The 24,777-nt window shown below is 38.7% G+C and overlaps 1 protein-coding gene and 2 pseudogenes across 1 annotated transcript; 1 reads left to right on the forward strand and 2 right to left on the reverse strand.

The window, feature by feature from the left end:
- Positions 1 to 247: 247 nt before the first annotated feature.
- On the reverse strand, positions 248 to 1,479 carry LOC139177691 (olfactory receptor 4C13-like; annotated as a pseudogene).
- Positions 1,480 to 9,364: 7,885 nt separating this feature from the next.
- Positions 9,365 to 10,976, forward strand: LOC139177692 (endogenous retrovirus group K member 7 Gag polyprotein-like). Its single transcript, XM_070774259.1, is given in 4 exon segments — positions 9,365 to 9,699; positions 9,735 to 9,870; positions 9,917 to 10,098; positions 10,154 to 10,976. Coding segments are annotated over 4 exon segments (1,476 nt in total).
- Positions 10,977 to 22,061: 11,085 nt separating this feature from the next.
- On the reverse strand, positions 22,062 to 23,010 carry LOC139177693 (olfactory receptor 4C46-like; annotated as a pseudogene).
- Positions 23,011 to 24,777: the final 1,767 nt, after the last annotated feature.

The following is a 24,777-nucleotide window of genomic DNA, read 5'->3' on the forward strand; positions in this document are numbered from 1 at the left end:
AATAAGCAGGGTGACAATATACATCCTTGACATACTCCTTTTCGTATTTGGAACCAGTCTGTTGTTCCATGTCCAGTTCTAACTGTTGCTTCCTGACTTGCATTAGAATGAATTTATTAAGGCATATAGATAGATAAAGCTAGAAAAACTAAGTCTCAACTTTGTAGAAGGTTCCAAACATGAAAAAGTAATCTCCTGCCAGTTTGTCTTACATTTCATGAACCATTTTCTTTCCCCATTTCAGAATCTATGATTTGTAGTGGCTATTTTTCCCCCTTATGCCAAAGGTCTTCTTTGCTGAAAGAATCAAAAATGTCCTTCTGAAATTTGCACCAGGAGAATAAATGCTAGTCTCCATGTAACTCTTATGACCTGAAATAGCTTTTCTATTACACAAATTCTTAATGACATTTTTCATCTGGGCATTTCTTAAGGTATAGATGAAGGGATTTAACATGGAAGTTATCGTACTGTATAATATAACCACTGCTTTATCAAATGGTAAAGAAACTGTTGGTCTTAGATATACAAAAATGCAGGGCACAAGGAGCATGGTGACAACTGTGATGTGGGAGACACAAGTGGAAACGGCCTTGCGCCTTGCTGCCAAACTGTGGTTCCTTAGGGAACGCAGAATGACCACATAGGAGCTCATTAAGAGGATAAAGTTTATTAGACAGATGAAACCACTTTTGGCAACAGCAAATAATCCTATAGTGTGAGTATCAGTGCAGGCGAGGTTTATAAGGAAATGGCAGCCCACTCCAGTGTTCTTGTCTGGAAAATCCTGTGGACTGCGAGCCTGGTAGCTTACTGTCCATGGGGTCGCAAAGTGTCGGACATGACTGAGTGACTTCAATTTCACTTTTCAGATCACATAAAAAATGGTCTATGACATGAGGGCCACAGAAGGATAATCTGAAGATGAAAAAGATCTATATGATTCCATGAAGAAAGCCTCCCACCCATGCCACTCCAATTAGCAGCCAACACACCCTCCATTTCATGATGCTTGTGTAGTGCAAGGGCTTGCAGATAGCTACATAGCGGTCACAAGCTATCACAGTGAGCAGGATGGCCTCAGCACTTCCCAAGAAATGTTCCCCAAAGATTTGGGTCATGCATCCATTAAACAGGATGGTCTTCCTTTCACAGAGGGAATCAACAATCAGTTTAGGGGTATTCACAGAGGCGTAGCAAGCATCAATAAGAGAGAGATAGGCCAGAAAAAAGTACATGGGGGAACCCAGTAATGGACTGACTATAATGGTGACCATTATGAACAAATTTTCTACCACAGAGATGATGTAGATGACCAAAAACATGATCTTCTGCAAACTATGTATGTTCTGCAAACAAAAACTATGATTGTTCTGCAAACAAAATATGATCTTCTGCAACTCTGGATTCTGTGTGAGCCCCAAGAGAACAGTCTGTCACATTGTTCCTATTCTCCATGTATTTTGTATTATGGTTCATTATATTACCTGAAAAAAAAAAAAGTTACTTTTAAGCACCTTAACCTTGAGTTCATTGAGCCTCTCCATGGAATAAAAAAATAAATGCACAGATTCTATGGAGTTCTGAGTTTTTAAGTTATTTTTTTGATATAGGAAAAATGTTTCTGATCTCTTAAAGGTAACTCGTATACACCCCTGGGGAGAGAGAATGCTTAGTTAGAGACATGAGGGACTCTGTGAACACATAGGCAGGAGATTTTCTGTGCACATATATTCATGTGAGATGATGCAAGCCCAATATGAATCAATAGATCTCACATACAGTGGCAGCCAAACCAGAGATGAAAGGTAGAATATGGATGTAAGAGCTACGAATGCAAAATCAAGGGATTTTTCCTTTATTCTTAGGAAATTAGAAACCATGTAAGTTAAATGAAAATGTGAGAGTAAGGATGAAGAGGGATGTGAGAGAGAGGGTGTGTTGGATTTAATTCCAAAAATGATCTTTTTCTGACGTGTATGAAGTGGGATGAGGTTTAGTAAGGGGAGGGAAGACAGAAAAAACATTAGTATCATACTCTTTATAATAGTTCACATAAAGTGTAACAGAGCTTTGGGAATAGAAAAGTAATGAAAAGGTAAAGAAGCTACTGTGCCAGAATGCTGCAGTGGGTAGCCGTTCCCACCTCCAGGGCATCTTCTCAACCCAAGGATTGAACCCAGGTCTCCCACACTGCAGGCGGACTCTTTACTAGCTGAGACACTGGGGAAGACCAATAAAATAAACATGTTTTCTAAATACAATGACTTTAAAATAATTGATAAATATACTCTAATGATAATATGCTATATTCACAGCATTATTACAGTCTATGTATATTTCTTTCATATAGCAGATGAGAAACAATCTTAGTATATAATAGTAAAAATATAGTAGTAATAATAATATTAGCTAAAACTTGCTGATCATTTACTGTGCTCTAAGAGGCACTAAGCACAGCTGAGAGGAGCTACCCCACATCCAAAGTCAGGGGCAGAAGCCCGGAGGACCAATGCCCGAAAGGCAGCAGCCAAGAGGAATTACCCCATGTCCGCCGAGGTCAGGGGCAGCGGTTGAGAGTGCCAGGCTGTGACGGTGCAGGAACGGCCGAGAAGAGCTGCCCAAGTCGGAGGTCAGGGGTGGCAGCTGAGAGGAGCTACCCTGCGTCTGAGGTCAGGGGCAGCAGCCTAGAGGAGCTACCCCATGTCCGAGGTCAGGGGTGATGGTGGAGAGGAGCTAACCCACGTCTGAGTCCAGGGGCAGTGGCAGGGAAGAGCTGCCCCACACCCCCATGCCCGAGGCCAGGGGCGGCGGCCAAGAGGACCAAACCCACGTCCAAGGAGCAGTGGCTGTGTGGGCACAAGAGGGCCTAGAGGAGCTATCCCACATTGAAGGTCAGGAAGGGTGGCGGTGAGGAGATACCCCTCATCCAAGGTAAGGAGCAGTGGCTAAACTTTGCTGGAGCAGCCATGAAGAGATACCCCACGCCCAGGGTAAGAGAAACCCAAGTAAGATGGTAGGTGTTGCAAGAGGGCATCAGAAGGCAGACACACTGAAACCATACTCACAGGAAACTAGTCAATCTAATAACACTAGGACCACAGCCTTGTCTAACACAATGAAATTAAGCCATGCCTGTGGGGCCACCCAAGATGGGTGGGTCATGGTGGAGAGATCTGACAGAATGTGGTCTACTGGAGAAGCGAATGGCAAACCACTTCAGTATTCTTACCTTGAGAACTCCATGAACAGTATGAAAAGGCAAAATGATAGGATATTGAAGGAGGAACTCCCCAGGTCAGTACGCGCCCAGTATGCTACTGGAGATCAGTGGAGAAATAACTCCAGAAAGAATGAATGGATGGAGCCAACGCAAAAACAATACCCAGCTGTGGATGTGAGTGGTGATAGAAGCAAGGTCCAATGCTTCAAAGAGCAATATTGCATAGGAACCTGGAATGTCAGGTCCATGAATCAAGGCAAATTGGCAGTGGTCAAAAGTGGCAGTGGCAAAAGTGAATGTCGACATTCTAGGAATCAGTGAACTCAAATGGACTGGAATGGGTGAATTTAATTCAGACGACCAATTTATCTACTATTGTGGACAGGAAATCCTCAGAAGAAATGGAGTAACCATCATAGTCAACAAAAGAGTCCATAATGCAGTACTTGGATGCAGTCTCAAAAACTACAGAATGACCTCTGTTCGTTTCCAAGGCAAACCATTCAATATCACAGTAATCCAAGTCTATGCCCCAACCAGTAATGCTGAAGAAGCTGAAGTTGAACGGTTCTATGAAGACCTACAAGACCTTTTAGAACTAATATACAAAAAAGATGTCCTTTTCATTATAAGGGACTGGAACACAAAAGTAGGAAGTCAAGAAACACATGGAGTAACAGGCAAATGTGGCCTTGGAATACAGAATGAAGCAGGGCAAAGACTAATAGAGTTTTGCCAAGAGAATGCACTGGTCGTAGCAAACATCCTCTTCCAACAACACAAGAGAAGACTCTAAACAAGGACATCACCAGATGGTCAACACCGAAATCAGATTGATTACGTTCTTTGCAGCCAAAGATGGAGAAACTCTATACAGTCAGCAAAAAACAAGACCAGAAGCTGACTGTGGCTCAGATCATGAACTCCTTATTGCCAAATTCAGACTTAAATTGAAGAAAGTAGGGAAAACCACTAGACCATTCAGGTAGGACCTAAATCAAATCCCTTATGATTATACAGTGGAAGTGAGAAATAGATTTAAGGGCCTAGATATGATAGATAGAGTGCCAGATGAACTATGGATGGAGGTTCTTGACATTGTACAGGAGACAGGGATCAAGACGATCCCCAAGGAAAAGAAATGCAAAAAAGCAAAGTGGCTGTCTGGGGAGGCCTTACAAATAGCTGTGAAAAGAAGAGAAGTGAAAAGCAAAGGAGAAAAGGAAAGATATAAGCATCTGAATGCAGAGTTCCAAAGAATAGCAAGAAGAGATAAGATAGCCTTCCTAGCGATCAATGCAAAGAAATAGAGAAAAACAACAGAATGGAAAGACTAGAGATCTCTTCAAGAAGATTAGAGATACCAAGGGAACATTTCATGCAAAGATGGGCTCGATAAAGGATAGAAATGGTATGGACCTAACAGAAGCAGAAGATATTAAGAAGAGGTGGCAAGAATACACAGAAGAACTGTACAAAAAAGATCTTCATGACCAAAATAATCATGATGATGTGATCACTGACCTAGAGCCAGACTTCCTGGAATGTGAAGTCAAGTGGGCCTTAGAAAGCATCACTACGAACAAAGCTAGTGGAGGTGATGGAATTCCACTTGAGCTGTTTCAAATCCTGAAAGATGATGCTGTGAAAGTGCTGCATTCAATATGCCAGGAAATTTGGAAAAGTCAGCAGTGGCCACAGGACTGGAAAAGGTCAGTTTTCATTTCAATCCCAAAGAAAGGCAATGCCAAAGAATGCTCAAACTACCACACAATTGCACTCATCTCGCATGCTAGTAAAGTAATGCTCAAAATTCTCCAAGCCAGGCTTCAGCAATACATGAATCGTGAATTTCCTGATGTTCAAGCTGGTTTTAGAAAAGGCAGAGGAAGCAGAGATCAAATTGCCAACATCTGCTGGATCATGGAAAAAGCAAGAGAGTCCCAGAAACACATCTATTTCTGCTTTATTTTCTATGCCCAAGCCTTTGACTGTGTGGATCACAAAAAACTGTTGAAAATTCTGAAAGAGATGGGCATACCAGAGCACCTGACCTGTCTCTTGAGAAATCTGTATGCAGGTCAGGAAACAACAGTTAAAACTGGACATGGAACAACAGACTGGTTCCAAATAAGAAAAGGAGTACATCAAGGCTGTATATTGTAACACTTCTTATTTAACTTATATGCAGAGTACATCATGAGAAACGCTGGGCTGGAAGAAGCACAATCTGGAATCAAGATTGCCGGGAGAAATATCAATAACCTCAGATATGCAGATGACACCACCCTTATGGCAGAAAGTGAAGAGGAACTAAAAAGCCTCTTGATGAACGTGAAAGTGGAGAGTAAAAAAGTTGGCTTTAAGCTCAACATTCAGAAAATGAAGATCGTGGCATTCGGTCCCATCACTTCATGGGAAATAGATGGGGAAACAGTGGAAACAGTGTCAGACTTTATTTTGGGGAGCTCCGAAATCACTGCAGATGGGGACTGCAGCCATGAAATTAAATGATGCTTGATCCTTGGAAGAAAAATTATGACCAACCTAGATAGCATATTGAAAAGCAGAGACATTACTTTACCAACAAAGGTCCGTCTAGTCAAGGCTATGGTTTTTCCTGTGGTCATGTATGGAGGTGATAGTTGGACTGTGAAGGAGGCTGAGCGCAGAAGAATTGATGCTTTTGAACTGTGGTGTTGGAGAAGACTCTTAAAAGTCCCTTGGACTGCAAGGAGATCCAACCAGTCCATTCTGCAGGAGATCAGTCCTCGGATTTCTTTGGAAGGAATGATGCTAAAGCTGAAACTCCAGTACTTTGGCCACCTCATGCGAAGAGTTGACTCATTGGAAAAGACTCTGATACTGAGAGGGATTGGGGGCAGTAGGAGAAGGGGACGACAGAGGATGAGATGGCTGGATGGCATCACTGACTCGATGGACGTGAGTCTGAATGAACTGCAGGAGTCAGTGATGGACAGGGGGCCTGGCATGCTGTGATTCACTGGGTCACAAAGAGTCGGATACGACTGAGCGACTGACCTGAACTGAAGAGGCCATCCAATACTTTGGCCACCTGATGCAAAGAGCTGACTCATTTGAAAAGACCCTGTTGCTGGGAAAGATTGAAAGCTAGAGGAGAAGGGGATGACAGAGGATGAGATGGTTAGATGGCATCACCGACTCAATGAACATGAGTTTGAGTAAACTCCTGGAGTTGGTGCTGGACAGGGAGACCTGGCGTGCTGCAGTCCATGGAGTCACAAACAGTCAGACACAACTGAGCAACTGAACTGAACTGAAGATATTTCATTAGTTAAACTTCATTAAAAACTTGTGTTAACGCATATATATGGAATTTAGAAAGATGGTAACAATAACCCTGTGTACGAGACAGCAAAAGAGACACTGATGTATAGAACAGTCTTATGGACTCTGTGGGAGAGGGAGAGGGTGGGAAGATTTGGGAGAATGACATTGTAACATGTAAAATATCATGTAAGAAACGAGTTGCCAGTCCAGGTTCGATCCACGATACTGGATACTTGGGGCTGGTGCACTGGGACGACCCAGAGGGATGGTATGGGGAGGGAGGAGGGAGGAGGGTTCAGGATGGGGAACACATGTATACCTGTGGTGGATTCATTTTGATATTTGTCAAAACTAATACAATTATGTAAAGTTTAAAAATAAAATAAAATTAAAAAAAAAAAAAAAAAACCTTGTGTTTACTACTATTATTAATTTTCTTTTTTAAAAAATTTAAATTTATTTATTTTGATTGGAGGTTATTACTTAACAATATTGTATTTGTTTTGCCATACATCAACATGAATCTGCCATGGGTGTACACGTGTTCCCCATCCTGAAACCCCCTTCCACTTCCCTCCCCATACCATCCCTCTGAGTCATCCCAGTGTACCAGCCCCAAGCATCCTGTATCCTGCATCAAACCTGGACCTGCGACTCATTTCTTATATGATATTCTGAATGTTTCAATGTCATTCTCCCAAATCATACCACCCTCTCCCTCTCCCACAGAGTCCAAAAGACTGTTCTATACATCTGTGTCTTTTGCTGTCTCGCATATAGGCCTATCGTTACCATCTTTCTAAATTCCGTATATATGCGTTAGTATACTGTATTGGTGTTTTTCTTTCTGGCTTACTTCACTCTGTATAATAGGCTCCAGTTTCATCCACCTCATTAGAACTGATTCAAATGTATTGTTTTTAATGGCTGAGTAATACTCCATTGGGTATATGTCCTATAGCTTTCTTATGCATTCATCTGCTGATGGACATTTAGGTTGCTTCCATGTCCTGGCTATTATAAACAGTGCTGCGATGAACACTGGGGTACACGTGTCTCTTTCAATTCTGGTTTCCTCCACATTAGGATGTAGAAGTTTAGAGAAGTTAAGAATTCTATCAAAACTCAGACAGCTACAAAGGACAGAGTTAAGATTAGTTTAAATTACACTTTTTTTTTTTCCAAATTCTTAAACCATAACTTATAATATTATTACAATAAACAATTAGTAAACTTTTTAAAATAGAACCAATATAGTCATATTTATCTTTACCCTACTTCAGAGACAACCTATACAAAGATCAGAGATGTACACACACAGTATAATTTACTGAAATCCCCCAGTATTAATAACTATATGGTACTGCTTTCATTAAAGGTACATTTTTTTTTTCTCTTCCCTACTTACACTTCCTCCATCAAAAATATCCCTATAAAGCATGAACCCACACTCTTCTGCAAAATGTTGCAAATGATGTTGAAAATGACAATCCCATTGGGAGAGCATATTGATTTGGGAATCAGAAGATCCAGATTAGAATCTTACCTTTTTCCACTTGCTCCTTGTTGATCTGAGGTGAATCTTGGCATCTTATATTTTTGTTTTTCAATATCAAGTGAGAAGTATAATCCACCTCACATCACAGGCTATCATGAGAACTGATTGAAGAAATGTATAAATGTATACACCACACTGTTGGAGATACACGGAGGACCTTCCTCACTTGTATGGATATTTATGCACTCAAGATTAGGAATAATTGATATTTTTGGCAATGATACATCTAAACAGTTGACCATACAATAGACTGAGGAAGAATCATCTCCAATTTTACTTTTAAAGAAGTCACAGGGATCCATATTATGTTCAGCATTTACTCCCAGGAAGTTCTTCATATGCATGTTTGAACTAAAAAAGTAATGCTTCATATCATCTGATATCTTTTTGTGTGTGAAATGTGTTTAAGTTTTGTTTTCATACTCATGAGTAGTCTTAATTATTAAAAATAAGTATATCTGGGGTTAGAGAAAAGGGTCTTAACAAGTTTCTTAATCTCAGTGAGACTAGTATTTTCTTCTGTTAAATTAGGTTTATGATATCTTTTGAAGAAGGTGCTGAATGTATTTACTACTGTATTCAAAAAGTATTAAAATATAACAATTACTATATATGGAAAACAACAATCTTTACTAAGCAACAGAACTATTGAAAAACTTACCTGCAGGGAGCTGCCCGTGAGAACGGGGTCCTTTATCTAAAGGACACAGCTCTGGGAGCTGCCTCAGTCCTTGAGGGTTTGCTTGAAAACATAGCTCTCTGTCCCGCCACCCCAGAGATTAGGCGATTATTTACTGCAGACACCTGGAGTTCTGGACAAACTTCTCACGCACAGAGAAATGTTATCTGGTGTAAGAAATAATAACAGGGTGCCATTCCCATGCTCTCTAGATTTCTTGTGACTTTTTGTAAGATGTATAGGTCAACCAAGAAAAATACTGTCTTGTCTTTCTCACGCTCTCCTGTATAAATATAAGATACTGAATAAAGTCGTGGTCAGACTGCATCCCTTCGTGGAGACGTGTCTGAACCTCTCAACCCCATCTTTGTTGTAGAATTCTTTTACTGTAGTTTTCTTTCTCAGCCGCGCCGTGCACGTTCTCGGGACCTGATCAACTTTGCCGGCTGGCATCGGCAGGTGGCGCCTGAACGGACTTGGGAATCGGAGCGCGACGACGGCCACTGCCCACCAAGATTGAAGTTAAGTAACAAGGAATTCCTAATTATTTGAAATAAAGGGCAGGGAGTGTTATTGTCAAGAGTAATAAATCATGGGACAAGGCAATAGCCCCCAGTTATTTGTACATATGTTGAAAACTATGTTAAAATGTAGGTAAATTCATGTAAATAAGTTACAGCTAGAGAAGTTTTTACTTTTTATAGAAGAAGTTTATCCCTGGTTTCCAGAGGAAGGAACAGTTAGTCTGGAAACTTGGAAGAAAGTAGGAAAACAATTGCAGACATATTATTCCTTACATGGTCCCAATTGTGTCCCTGTGGATGCTTTCTCTTTGTGGACTCTCATAAGAGACTGTCTGGATCCTAAACATGAGAGACATAAGATTCAAACGGCCCTTTGGGATTCCACAGAACCTGAAGTTGCAGAGCCTGCCGCCCCCTGCCCGCCCCCCCCCCCCCCAGGCCGCTTTATGCCCTGCCTGAGGGAGCAGCTTGTAAGGCTGGAGGAAATGATGATGTGTTAAGCTCTGATGAACAGGAAGAGTTAAATGAACAAGTGGCTCAGTACCATAGAGAGGATATGCCTTGGGAGATGATGGTTAGCATGTAATCCCCCTCAGGAAAAGGGGAATTAAAGTATTCAGGGCAAAAAAAAAAAAAAATATTCAGGGCTTTCCAAAGAACAGCTGGAGAATTTAATTCAGAAAATTGTTATAACAGTAAAAAAGGAAGCACAGGGAGACTCCCACTCCAGCCAGCCTGCGCCTCCAGCGTATCTTCCCTCGATTCTTGCTGGGCTCGATCCAACTCCACCTTTCGTAGAACCGCGAGAGCTTATATCTATCCCTGCTTCTATATCCCAGTGAGAACATAAAAATTAGAAGTGAGATATTATTATCTCCTCTTCAACAAGCGATTAAGCGAGCTAATGAAGAAAGAGAACATATTCCTGGGTTTTCAAGAATCTATCCAGTATTTGAAAATGCTCAACAACAGAGGTATTATAAACCGCTACCCTTTAAACAACTAAAAGAGTTAAAAATGGCTTGTGCACAATACAGCCTGACTGCGCCGTTTACTCAGGCTATTATAGAGGCTTTAGGAAATCAAAATCTGCCACCTAATGATTGGAAACAGGTTGCTTGGTCTTGCTTATCTGGAGGATATTATTTACTATGGAAATCTGAGTTTGCTGAGCAGTGTGGGATCACAGCTGATATCAATAGGCGACAGGGACTGAACACCACTTATGAAATGATGGTGGGAGAGAGGGATTATCCAGACACTAATAATCAACTTAATTATTTGCCCGAAGCCTACCCTCAGATTAGTGCTGCGGCTCTACGAGCATGGAAAAAACTTCCAAATTCTGATAAAAAGACTGAAGATTTATCTAAAATTCGCCAGGGGCCAGATGAACCATATCAGGATTTTGTTGCCCGCCTGCTTGAGGCAATTAGTAAAATGATAGGGGATGAGCAGGCAGGAATGATGTTGGCTAAACAGCTTGCTTATGAGAATGCCAATTCAGCTTGTCAAGCTGCCCTGAGACCTTACAGAAAAAAGGGAGGCTTATCCGATTATGTACAGATTTGTGCCGATATCAGCCCTTCGTACGTTCAAGGCATAACTTTGGCCGTGGCATTACAAGGAAAGACAGTCAAAGAAGTACTGTATCAGCAACAAAAGCGGGATAAGGGATAAAATTTTGCAATTTGCTCACTATCACCAATTTCTCTTTCCAAAAATCATTGTTTCTCAGCCCCTTGCCGATGCCCTAACTGTATTTACTGATGGCTCTTCTAATGGAATAGCTAGTCTGATTATACAGGACAATACTGCCACCTGGCGTACTAATTATAAGTCTGCTCAATAAGTAAAACTATTTGCCGTTTTTCAGGCTCTATTACAAATCTCTGCTCCATTTAATTTATATTCTGACAGTCAATATATCATAAGAGCCTTAAACACTATTGAGACTGTTCCATTTATGGGTACCCTGAATTCTACTATCCAAACTCTTTTTTGTGATATACAACATTTAATTTGCTCCAGAGTTAATAAATGCTATTTTGGTCATATTCGTGCTCACTCTGGACTTCCTGGACCTTTAGCACGAGACAATGCTTTGGCTGATGAAGCTACACGTATGATATTTCCTTCCTTAGAACAAATGGCAAAAACTTCTCACAGCTTACACCATCAAAACAGCAATAGCTTGAGACTTCAATTTGACATTACTTGAGAAGCTGCCAGACAGATTGTTAAGCAGTGTCAAACATGCCCTCAATTTTTTAGTGTCCCCCATTATGGAGTTAATCCCCGAGGATTGTTGCCAAATGACATATGGCAAATGGATGTTACCTATATTCCTGAATTTGGTAAACAAAAATTTGTTCATGTTACTATTGACACCTTCTCTGGCTTTTTACATGCCTTTCTACAATCCAGAGTAGCTAGCAAACATTGTATAGCTCATTGCATTAAATGTTTTGCTGTTATGGGAACCCCTAAGACCATAAAAACAGACAATGGTCCAGGATACACTGGAAAAAATCTTCAACTATTTTGTACACAGTTGTCTATCTCACATAAAACAGGTATCCCTTATAATCCTCAAGGTCAAAAAATTATTGAACGGACACATCAAACTCTCAAACATCAATTACAAAAACTAAAAAAGGGGGAATTGTATCTCAATACCCCCTCCAACTCTCTAAACCATGCTTTATTTGTTCAAAATTTTTTTACAATTGGATATATGTGGCTGTTCAGCAGCACAACGATTTTAGAATTTAGATGTGCAAACAATAAGACCTAAAGTCTTTTGGAAAGACCCACTTGTGGGAAAATGGTATGGACCAGATCCAGTAATAATTTGGGGATGAGGGCATGTTTGTGTTTTCCCACAGGATGCCGAAGCGCCACGCTGGCTGCCGGAAAGGTTGGTACGCACGGCGGAGATGATCTCTAATAAATCAGATGAGGAGATTGACGATTCAAGAACATGATGAATTACCGTCTCGGCAACAACTCCAGACATTGATGCGAGAGGCACAGAATTGTGTTGCTGTGCAGGGCGATCCGATATCGCCTTTAAGCTTCCTGATAACCTTATTAATTATCTTAAATCAGATTAATACTGCACACTCTGAAGAATATTCAAATGCTTACTGGGCTTATTTCCCCGACCCTCCCCTTCTCCAACTGGTGGGCTGGGAGGGTTGGTCCATTCCTATATACACTAATGATACTGTGGCTTTAGGTGGTTTTTCAGATAAACATATTATTCCTAATCAAGTTAATTTCTCTTATCATGGAGTGTTTGATCATTTACCTATTTGTCTGTCTAGATATTTTAATTCAACAGGATGTCTTTTTGTTGGGGAGTCAGGATATGCTGATTATGACAATGGTTGGAGCCTATATATTCCTGAAGTAACGAAAGAATCTGGAATTCCTCAACATCGTAATGGAACTGGTCCTTTAGCTATTCCTTTCTGCGACTTTGGAACAAGGGGAAGAGTCACTGCTGCACCATGGAAACTGTGTCGAGATGGAACTGCTATGGTTTATAACATATTTGGGACAAACGAGTCATTGTGGGACTGGTCTCCAGACTCGGCCCAAAACCCTGGAGCTCAGGATAATAGAAACTTTGCATCCCATATTTGGAACTTGGGCGGCTCTAAAGTGTTCCAAACAGAAATCTGGAAACTAGCTGCTGCCCTTGGATGTGAGGGTTCCTACCTTCAGATGGGATCAAAAGTGAGACATGGTTATTTATGGAATCTCACCATGAGGTACCCTCGTGCATGTGTGCCTCACCCTTATGCTTTACTAGTAGGATCTGTAAAAATACAAGCTGGGTTACGGAATTATAATGTAACTTGTAACAATTGTACTTCGACTAACTGCGTTAGGGGAATTACTAATCAAACTAGGGTTCTAGTCTTAAGACGGCCTGCTTTTGTTATGGTTCCTGCAAAGATTAATGGGTCTTAATATGATGAAAGAGGACTTGAACGTTGGAGAGAAGTAGAGGGCACTTTAATGCGTTATCCCAGGGGAATAGGGTTAATAATTCTGGGATTTATAGCTTTGGTAACCTTTATTGCCTCCTTGATTACTGCAGCCCTGTCCCTGACACAATCAGTGCAAACTGCAACTTTTGTTAATAAGCTGGCACAAAATGTATCCTTTACCCTGGGGACTCAAGAAGATATTGACAAAAAGCTAGAGGACCGATTGAATGCCCTTTATGATGTTGTAAAATTTTTAGGTGAAGAGGTTCAAAGTATAAAGTTGAGATTATGGGTACAATGTCATGCTGATTTTCGATGGATCTGTGTTACCCCCAAAATATATAATTGTAGTATAACTGCTTGGGATAAGGTGAAAGCTCATTTAGAAGGTATTTAGCATAATGAAAATATTTCCTTAGATTTGCTGCATCTACATCAGGAAATAATGAACATTGAAAATGCACCCAGACCTGATTTGGATGTTGCAAAAAGAGCTGAGTCTTTTGCTAAATAACTTTTTCGACATGTACCTACTGTCAATAGTATTTGGTACTTGGGAGCGGCCATAGGAGGACTATTCTTAATAATTTTAACTGTTTCATTTCTTGCACCTTGTTTAATTGAAAAACTGATTGATGATCTATGGATGATAAAGGCTTCCATCTATGGAAATGGTCTGTGGTTAAAGGAACATAAGCGTGCGCCTATATAAAAAGAAAGGGGGAGATGCGGGGAGCTGCCCATGAGAACGGGGTCCTTTATCTAAAGGATACAGCTCTAGGAGCTGCTTCAGTCCTTGAGGGTTTGCTTGCAAACATAGCTCTCTGTCCCGCCACCCCAGAGATTAGGCGATTATTTACTGCAGACACCTGGAGTTCTGGACAAACTTCTCACGCACAGAGAAATGTTATCTGGTGTAAGAAATAATAACAGGGTGCCATTCCCATGCTCTCAAGATTTCTTGTGACTTTTTGTAAGATGTGTAGGTCAACCAAGAAAAATACTGTCTTGTCTTTCTCACGCTCCCCTGTATAAATATAAGATGCTGAATAAAGTCGTGGTCAGACTGTGTCCCTTCGTGGAGACGTGTCTGAACCTCTCAACCCCATCTTTGTTGTAGAATTCTTTTACTGTAGTTTTCTTTCTCAGCCGCGCCGTGCATGTTCTTGGGACCTGATCGACTTTGCCGGCTGGCACCGGCACTTACCTTCTAGTCTTAGATGATATTAATTATATTGGAGGGTGTTCAGAACTAATTCCATTTTAAAATTGACCTCCTCTTTGGATAAGAAACTTCCAATATGAAAGATGTGACACTCTCAGAAAGAGGTTATTCAGATAATTCAATATCAAGCCAATAGAAGCTAAGTAAATCTTTCTATAGGTCTAAATCTTTTCTTCTAGCCTAAAGACTGAAAAAGCTTTCACAGAAAACATGGGACTTGAATTTAGAGTAAATTCACTTAGAATACCAAGGCAAAATGATCTTCCATAAATGGTCTGATCCAAAAGCTAGGAGGCAGAATGTGTGGTGAAAACATTTTCAAATGGGTCTTTGCACTCTTGACAAATCTTTCTCTGGAAATCTAAACAACAAGAAAAGACATTTTCAATTGCATGCATGGTTATTTACCAAATTTGCCATACAGGTTCTAGGACCTGGTCTATAGCTGCAGTTTTCTCTCTCAGGAATTATCTGCTTTGATGGAAAGATTTTGTCTTAGCAGCAAGTATTCTCTAGGGACATGGTTGGGAAACACTCATTTTTGAGTAGGGAATTATATTCCCTGCACTTACAGCCAAGAGATGTGAGTGTCCTTTCTCTATCTGAACCTGGCTTTTTAAGTAGGCTGATTGTTGTATGAATAACAAAGATGGTGTAATTCTATCCCAGTAATATCTGTGATGTAGTTACCTTGTGAGCTCACGTCAGAGAGAAAACTCCCATTACATATATGTACTGTATCTTTCTTATCCATTTATCTATTGATGGACACAATTGCTTCTGTGCAATGGCTATTGTAAACAGTACTGTGATGAAAATTGGAGTGCATGTATCCTTATGAGCTATGTTTACTCCAGATATATATCCAGGAGTAGGATTGCTGGATCAAATGGTAGTTTTTAGTTTTCTTTTTTTAGAAAAATCCATATTGTTCTCCATACTGGTTGTATCAATTTACATTAGCTTCAACAGTGTTAGAGAGTCCTCTTTACTCCACATCCTCTCCACTATTTACTGGATGTAGATTTTTTTGATGATGGTCATTCTGACAGGTGTGAATTGATATCTCATTGCAGTTTTTTTTTTTTTCCTTACTTTTTATTTATTTATTTATTTTTTTGTGGATTTACATTTATTTTTTTTTCATTTTATTCTTCCAATTTTATTTTATTTTTAAACTTTACATAATTGTATTAGTTTTGCAGTTTTAATTTGAATTTCTGTAATACTTAGCAATATGAGCATCTTTTTATGTGCCTCCTGGCATCTGTGTCTACATTGATGAAATGTCTATTTATATCTTTTGTTCATTTTTGTATTTTTTTCATTGAGATATTTGTAAATATGAGGTATTTGAAAATCTTGGGATCTAATCCCTTGTCAGCTGTGTCATTTGCAAATATTTTCTCTCCTTCTGTGTGTTTTGTTTTGTTTTGTCTTGTTTACATGTTCTCTCACCATGAAAAAGATTTGAATTTAGTTAGGCACTGTTCTTTTTTTTTTTTTTAATTTATATTACTCTAGGAGATGAATAGAAAAATATTTTGCTCTAATTTATGTCAGACAGTATTCTACTGATATTTTTATGCTAGGTTAGGTATTTAATCCATTTTAAAGTGTGTGTGTGTGTGTGTGTGTGTGTGTGTGATGTCGGTAATGTTCTCATTTCATTCTTTTACATAGAGCCGTTCAGTATTCACAGCTTCATTTATTGAAGAGATTGTTTTCTTTCCATTGCTTTCTTTCTTGCAGACTAAGTGACCATATTTGCATGAGTGGACTTTGTAGTATAATCTGACCAGTGAGCTTCATTCCTTTAGCTCTATTTCTCTTTCTTAAAATTGCTTTTGGTATTCAGTATCTTTTGTGTTTCCATACAAATTTTAAGACGTCTTTTTGTTCTAGTTCTGCAAAAAATTCTATTAGTAATTTGATGGGGATTGCATTGAATCTGTAGATTACCTTGTGTGGTATGGTCATTTTGATAATATTGATTCTTCCAAACCAAGAACATGATATATCTTTCCATCTATGTGTCATCTTCAATTTGTTTAATCAGTGTCTTTTAGTTTTCAGTGCATAGGTCTTTCCCCTCCTTATTAAAAAGAATAAAACACTTGGGAATAAGTTTTCTTAAGGAGGCAAAAGAACTGTACATGCAGTCTTGTTTATGGGAACTTAATAGTGGGTCCTGAATTTAGGTAGAATAAGTTCTTCTACCATTATCTTTTTTTGAGAGTTGTTTTCTATTCTAGGTTCCTTTAAAACTGTATGTTTATACATAAATTTCAAAATATAATTGTCGGTTTCTTCAAATAGCCTATGAGATATTTATTGGAATTGTATTGACATTATAATAATTGATATGATGAAAACATAAAATCTGTTAATCATCAATATGCCATATTGTTCCCTTTATTGATGTATTTACTTTCTTTCAGTAGTGTTTTCTGGTTTATATATAAAACTCTTTAATATATATTTTTAAATATGTGCTTCAAAAGTCACATTTTAGTAGTATTTTAATAGATTTTTATTTCTAATTTCTATTTCTAACTATTGCTTTCATAGAAATACATTTGATATACTATGTTGACTTTCTGTACTGTAATTTTATTAAATTAACTGATTATATCTATTAGATTTTTTAATATGCATTTATTTATTTTAATTGGAGGTTAATTACTTTACAATATTGTATTGGTTTTGCCATACATCAACATGAATCCGCCACAGGTATACACGTGTTCCCCATCCTGAACCCCCCCACCCTCCTCCCTCCCCGTACCATCCCTCTGGGTCGTCCCAATGCACCAGCCCCAAGCATCCAGTATCATTATAAATTTATTTATTTTAATTGGAGGCTAATTACTTTACAATATTTTATTGGTTTTGCCATACATAAAGATGAACCCGCCATGAGTGTACACATGTTCCCCATCCTGAACCCCCTTCCCACCTCCCTCCCCATACCATCCTTCTGGATCATCCCAGTGCAGATTATATCTATTAGATTTTCTGTAGAGACCTTAGCAATGTCTGAGCTTCCCTAGTGGCTCAGATGGTAAAGAATCTTCCTGAAATACAGGAGACCTGAATTCAATTCCTGGGTCAGGAAGATACCCTGGAGAAGGGAATGGCAACACATTCAAGTAGTCTTGCCTGGAGAATTTCATGGTCAGAGGAGCCTGGTGGGCTACAGTCCATGTGATGATCTAGAGTCAGATATGACTGAGTGACTAACACTTTCACTTTAGCATTTTCTATCCATATAATTATGCATATCAGTATCAGTTCAGTCACTCGGTCATGTCCAACTCTGCAAAACCATGAATCACAGCATGCCATGCCTCCCTGTCCATCACCAACTCCCGGAATCCACATAAATCCATGTCCATTGAGTCAGTGATAGCATCCAAACATCTCATCCTCTGTCGCCCCCTTCTCCTCCGGCCCTCAAACTTTCCCAGCATCAAGGTCTTTTCAAATGAGTCAGCTCTTCTTATCATGTGGCCAAAGTACTGGAGTTTCAACCTCAGCATCAGTCCTTTCAATGAATATTCAGGACTGATTTCCTTTGCTGGTTGGATCTCCTTGCAGTCCATGGGACTCTCAGGAGTCTTCTCCAATACCACAGTTCAAAAGCATCAATTCTTCTGAACTCAGCTTCCTTTATAGTCCAACTCTCACATCCATACATGACCACTGGAAAAACCATAGCCTTGAATAGACTGACCATTGTTGACAAAGTAATGCACATAGATGTTTATATAATATTGCTGCTTTTCTATTCTGTTTTTCTTTTGTTTTACATTTAATGACTAGAATTTGGGGTACAATGCAGAACAGAAATTAGCAGAGGGCAGACATGATTTGTTTCCAGTATTAGAATTCAGTTAAGTATGATGATAGATGCAGGTATTATTCAGATACTCTCTCAGATTGAATCAATTCCTTTCATCCTTCATTTTCTCTTATTTTAATTCTTAAATTTAAATTGAAAGTTTTCAATTTGCATACATCTATTGAACTGGTCATGAGATTCTTCTCCTTTATTCTTTAAATTTAGTAAATATCATTGATCAATTTTTGAAAGTTAAACAGTGTTTTATTACTGGAATAGATTATACAATCATGCTGAATAATTACTTTTTAAAATGACAGAACTCATTCATTGGCATTTTGCTTAATATGTTCATAATGTATATATTTTATATTCTTTGTAATAATACAACTTGGTATGTAGGTTATGGTAGTTTCATAAAAATGATGTCCTGAGAATTCTCTATTTTCTGAAAAATTTTTTTGAGAATTTTTGTTACTTATTTTAAAAATGTATTTTGAAATTCAAAAGTTGAATTTATTGGGCATGGAGTGATTTTTTTTTTTTGGATAAACTTTTAATAACCAAAGCAGGCTGTGAGGTAGTTTTTTTCCATGGGCATTAGTTGTCAATTCCTCTTCACTTATTTTTTGTACACGTTAAACACAGTTAATGTATTCAATTGTCATAGAACTATTCTTTTTTAATTTTCTTTAGTTAGATTTTGTAATAATTTTATGATAGATTAGATTTTAAGTTGTCAAATTATCTGGCTTTTAAATTTGTTCACAGTATCTCTTACTCTCTTGCTATTTTTTCATAAATTTGAAAAGAAATATATCTAGAATTACCTGTTAAGATTTTACTCCTTTCCAGAAATTTCAATTTGTGATTAATTCAATTTCATTTACTTAAAAATGTGTATTAGTGATTTTTGTTGGGGCAAAATTCATTATTTTAAAATTTTAAAACTATGGAATTCTTTGACTCAACACATCAGTAATGTTGTGCAATCATCAGAGGACTCTTGTTGCAGAATATTCTCATCATCACTTGTCAGTTAAGTCAGTTATCATATTACCATTTCTCCTTACCCCTAGGACCTGGAAACCACTAAGGAATTTTTGTTTTCTCTGAATTTGCTTATTCTGGGCATTTTATATATGTAGAATCAAATAATATATGGTCTTTTTGGTTATTTGTCCTAACATGTTTTCGAAGTTTATTTATATTGTAGCACATATTAGTACTCCATTCATTTTTGCCATGAATTAATATCCTATTGCATGGATAGAGCAAAAGTCTATTATTCATTCATGGGTTATTAGTAATTTGGGGGTATTTTGGCTATTGCAAATAGTGCTACTGCAAGTATTTATACAAACTTGTTTGAATACTTGTTTGCAATTTTTCTGTTTGATTGTCTAGGAGAGGAATTCCTAGATCCTGTGGCAATTCTGTATTTAACTTTATGAGTAATAACTGTGTATTCACTACATGACATCACGTTACATAACCATCAGAAATGTTCTCCAGCTTTCAATTTCTTGATGGTTTCCTTTGATGCACAAGAGTTTTTAACTTTAGGGAAATCAAATTCATCTATTTTTCTTTTGTTACCTGTTATTTTATTGCTATATTTGAGAAACTGTTTCTTAATCCAAGGTCTTGAAAATTTCTCCCTTTGTTTTCTACTATGAATTCCATAGTGTCAATTGTACATTTTGTTCTTGACCTATTTTGAGTTAACCTTCATATAAAGGGAGGTAAGGTTCCAAGCTCATTTTGTTTTTGATACCTGTTTATTGGCATCACTTGCCAAAGAGACGACTCCATTCCTCAGTTCAGTTCATTTCAGCCCCTCAATCATGTCCGATTCTTGTGACCCAATGGACTTCAGCTTGCCAAGCTTCCCTGTCCATCACCAACTCCAGGAGTTTTCTCAAATTCATGTCCATTAAGTCGGTGATGCCATCCAACCATCTCATCCTCTGTTGTCCCCTTCTCCTACTGCCTTCAATCTTTTCCAGCTTTGAAGTTTTTCCAGTGAGTCAGTTCTTTGCATCAGATGGTCAAATTATTGGAGTTTCAGTTTCAGCTTCAGCTTTAGTCCTCTAATGAATATTCAGGACTGATTTCCTTCAGGATGAACAGGTTTAATCTCCTTGCAGTCCAAGGGACTCTCAAAAGTCTTCTCCAACACTACAGTTCAAATGCGTCAATTCTTCAGCACACAGCTTTCTTTATGGTTCAACTCTCACATTCATATATGACTACTGGAAAACCATATCTTTGACTATATGGACCTTGGTATTGGTAAATTAGGGTCTCTGCTTTTTAATATGCTGTCTAGCTTGGTCATAGCTTTCCTTCCAAGGAGCAAGCATCTTTTAATTTCATGGCTTCAGTCACCACCTCTAGTGATTTTGGAGCCCCAATAAATAAAGCCTTTGACTTTTTCCACTGTTTCCCCATCTATTTGCCATGAAGTGATGGGACAAGATGGCATGATCTTTGTTTTTTGGATTTTGAGTTTTAAGTCAACTTTTTCATTCTCCTCTTCTAATTTAACCAAGAGGTTCTTTTGTTCCTCTTTGTTTTCTGCCATATGGGTGGTGTCATCTGCATATCTTAGGTTATTGATATTTCTCCCAGCAATCTTGATTCCAGTTTGGCCTTCATCCAGCCCAGCATTTCTCATGATGTACTATGCATATAAGTTAAATAAGCAGGGTGACAATATACAGCCTTGACACACTTCTTTTACTATTTGGAACCAGTCTGTTGTCCCATGTCCAGTTCTAAATGTTGCTTCCTGACCTGCATATAGGTTTCTCAAGAGGTAGGTCAGGTGGTCTGGTATTCCCATCTCTTTCAGAATTTTCCACAGTTTATTGTGCAGGTAAGTATTATAGACAGTTTGACTTTTAGTTGATTTAATTTTTAAAAAATCTGCCTGACATTAAGCTATTCTTTTACTTGAATCATCGTATTTTTTGATGGATAATCAGGATAAGATCATGACATAAGCAAAACAAAATGATTCTTAAAACAATTTTTTTTTCCAAAGAAAATTTGGAAATACCGTGTACCATAACTTACATATCCCTTTGAGGTTAAATGGCCCATTACTTTAAACTCTTAAGGTAGTTACAAACCATAGTATTACATACCATATATAAAATTATGTGTGTGTGTGTGTGTGTGTTTCAGCAGAGTTCCTGTTTCAGTAAATGGAAGTAGTATAATTCCATTTCCTATCTGTCATCATTGTCTGGCAACAAATCTTGGCAGCTAAGAACATGGTCTGAGGTGTCAGCTAGATACAGGTTAATCATTCTTCAGTATTTATCTTTTGGAACTTTCTGCTTGCTTCCCCACCTGTAAAATGAGGATAGTAGCAATGTCCACTTCATTGGATTTTTACAGAGATTACTGCTCAATATCAGTGCTTTTTAAGTTTATTTTGCTTTATTAGAAGTTTACTAAGTCATATACACTGATTAAACTAGAAAAACTAAGATTCAACTTGGTAGAATGTTCCAAACATGAAAAAGTGGTCTGCTAAGTTTTTCCTGACTTTTCTTGCACTCATTTATTCTGCCTCTTGCAGGATCTATGATTTGTGGTGGCTATTTATTTTACCTTCATCTTATCTCATAGATAGTCTTGCTGAAAGCATCAGCAATGTCCTTTTGAACTTTTCACCAGGAGAATCAATGCTCATCTCTGTGTACCACTTTTTTATCACCTGAAATAGCTTTTCTGTTACACAAATTTCTAATGGCGTTTTTCATCTGTGCATTTCTCAAGGTATGGATTAAGGGATTTAACATGGTAGTTATCATAGGGTAAAACACAGTAACTGCTTTATCAATAGGAAAAGTAGCTGCTGGTCTCAGGTACACAAAAATGCAGGGCACAAGGAGTATGATGACCACTGTGATGTGGGAGACACAAGTGGAGAGGGCCTTGTGCCTTGTCTCCAAACCGTGGTTCCTTAGCACAGAATGACCATATAGGAGCCCATCAAGAGGAGGAAGTTTAACAGACAGAGAAAATCACTGTTGGCAGCAACAACGAGTCCTAGAATGTGGGTATCAATGCATACAAGATCAAGCAAAGGCTTGAGATCACACATACAGTGATCTATGACATTAGGGCCACAGAAAGGTAAATGGAAGATGAAAGAATCTGAATGGTTGCATGAAGAAAGCCTCCGACCCATACCACTCTGATTAGCAGCCAACACACCCTCCAGTTCATGATGCTTGTGTACTACAAGGGCTTTCAGATGGCCACATAGCAGTCATAGGCCATCACAGTGAGCAGGATGACATCAGCAGCTCCAAATAAGTGTTCCCCAAAGATCTGAGTCATGCATTCATTGAAAGGGCTGTTTTTTGTTTCATGGAGTGAATCTACAATCAATTTATGGTTATTTACAGAGGAATAATAAGCATCAATAAAAGAGAGATGAGCCAGGAAAAAGTACATTGGGCACCCCAATAATGGGCTGGCTGTGATGGTGACGAAGATGAACACATTCCCTACCATAGAAACAATGTACATGGCCAGAAACACAGAAAATATTATTTTCTGCATCTTTGGATTCTGTGTGAGTCCCAGTAGAACGAACTCTGTCACGTTGTTCCTATTCTCCATGTATATCATAGTTAATTACATTACCTGAAAAAAAAAAAACATATTAGCTCAATCTTGAATTCATTATCCTTTCCATGTAACAAATGTCAAATTCTATTCAGCTGTGAGTTGTGAAGTTTTTTTTTTTGTTGTTGTTGTTGTTGTTTTCTCTTGATATAGGCAAAAATATGTCTGATCTCTTAAAGTTAACTCAAATTCTCTCCTACCATATGTTTATAGTTGGAGATATGAGGAACTATATGAACACACAGATTGGAGACCATCTGTGCTCATTTAATCATGAGAGATGACCCAAAACCTAATGTGAATCAACAGGTCTTACACATAGTAGTAGCAGGGCTTCCCAGGTGGTTCAGTGGGAAAGAATCTGCCTACCAATGCAAGAGATAGGGGAGAGGCAGTTTCAATCCCTGAGTTAGGAAGATTCCCTGTAAAAGTAAATGGCAACCCACTGCATCTCTTGCCTTTAAAATCCCGTAGAGAGAGGAACCTGGTAGTCTACAGTCCATGGGGTTGCAAGGAGTCAAATATGACTGAGTGAGCACATAGTAATAGCTAAGCCCAAGAAGTTGAAAATGAATGTAAAGGCTATGAATGTAAAGCCAATGGATTTTTCTGTTACTCTTAGGAAATAGGAAACCATGCAAGGTAATTGGGACTGTGAGTATAAGGATGAGAGAGATTTGTAAAAGAGGGAATGTTGCATAGAATTCCAATAAGGATATCTGTGTGATTTTGTATAAGGGGATAAAACAACAACACTAGAATCACTGTATATGAGTTGACATAAAGTGTAACAGAGCATTGGTAATGGGAAAGTACTGAAAAGATGCAGGAGGTACTGAAAAGGAATTAACATGTTTCCTAAATCCAGTAACTTTGTAACAACTTATAAATACACTCTAATGATAGATTACTATACACATGGTATGACTGTGTGCATGCTAAGTTGCTTCAGTCATGTCCGACTTTTTGCAAACCCATGGACTGTATCCAAACAGATTTCTCTGCCCACGGGATTTTCCAGGCAAAAATACTGGAGTGGATTGCCACTTTCTTCTCCAGGGGATCTTCCTAACATCGAGATTGAACCCACATAGCTTACATCTCCTGAATTGGCAGGCGGGTTCTTTACCACTATCACTACTTCATACTTTGTGGTGATAGAAAAAGAATGGACACATTGAGCAAATAAAGAACAATGCAAATTTAAGTGTAGAGCTTCAGCCCAAGATGTGTGACTTAATATTGGCAGGCAAGCCCATATGGGCAATGAACATTGGGGACAGCTGAAAGGATATGGGTTCTCATAACTCCCAAAGAGAGTTTCAGGCTGGCAAAGATTCCTGGGCCCTCCATCTACCTTTGCTCTAACAACCCCATTTCTAGGAGTTTATCCTGAGGAAACAGATAAAGGCACGAAGAATTGTGTGCAACAATGCTGGTTGTACAGTTATTTACAAGATAAGGACATATCCCATCATGAGGATTAGGTTTAATGACTCACAGAATAGGAGGCAGCTATTAAAGCAATGAACACAGATAGACAGACCAGACAACAGGAAAATGACGAGGCAGAAGCACACATACTCACACACAAAGATGCCCACACTATTAAGTGTTGTGTTGTGCATAGTCACTCAGTCATGTCTGACTCTTTGTGACCCCATGGACTGTAGACCACCATTTCCTCTGTCCATAGGGATTCTCCAGGCAAGAACACTGGAGTGGGTTGCCATGACCTCCTCCAGGGGATCTTCCCAATCC

This window comes from Bos indicus, chromosome 19 (genome assembly GCF_029378745.1).
Source record: "Bos indicus isolate NIAB-ARS_2022 breed Sahiwal x Tharparkar chromosome 19, NIAB-ARS_B.indTharparkar_mat_pri_1.0, whole genome shotgun sequence".
NCBI lineage: Eukaryota > Metazoa > Chordata > Mammalia > Artiodactyla > Bovidae > Bos > Bos indicus.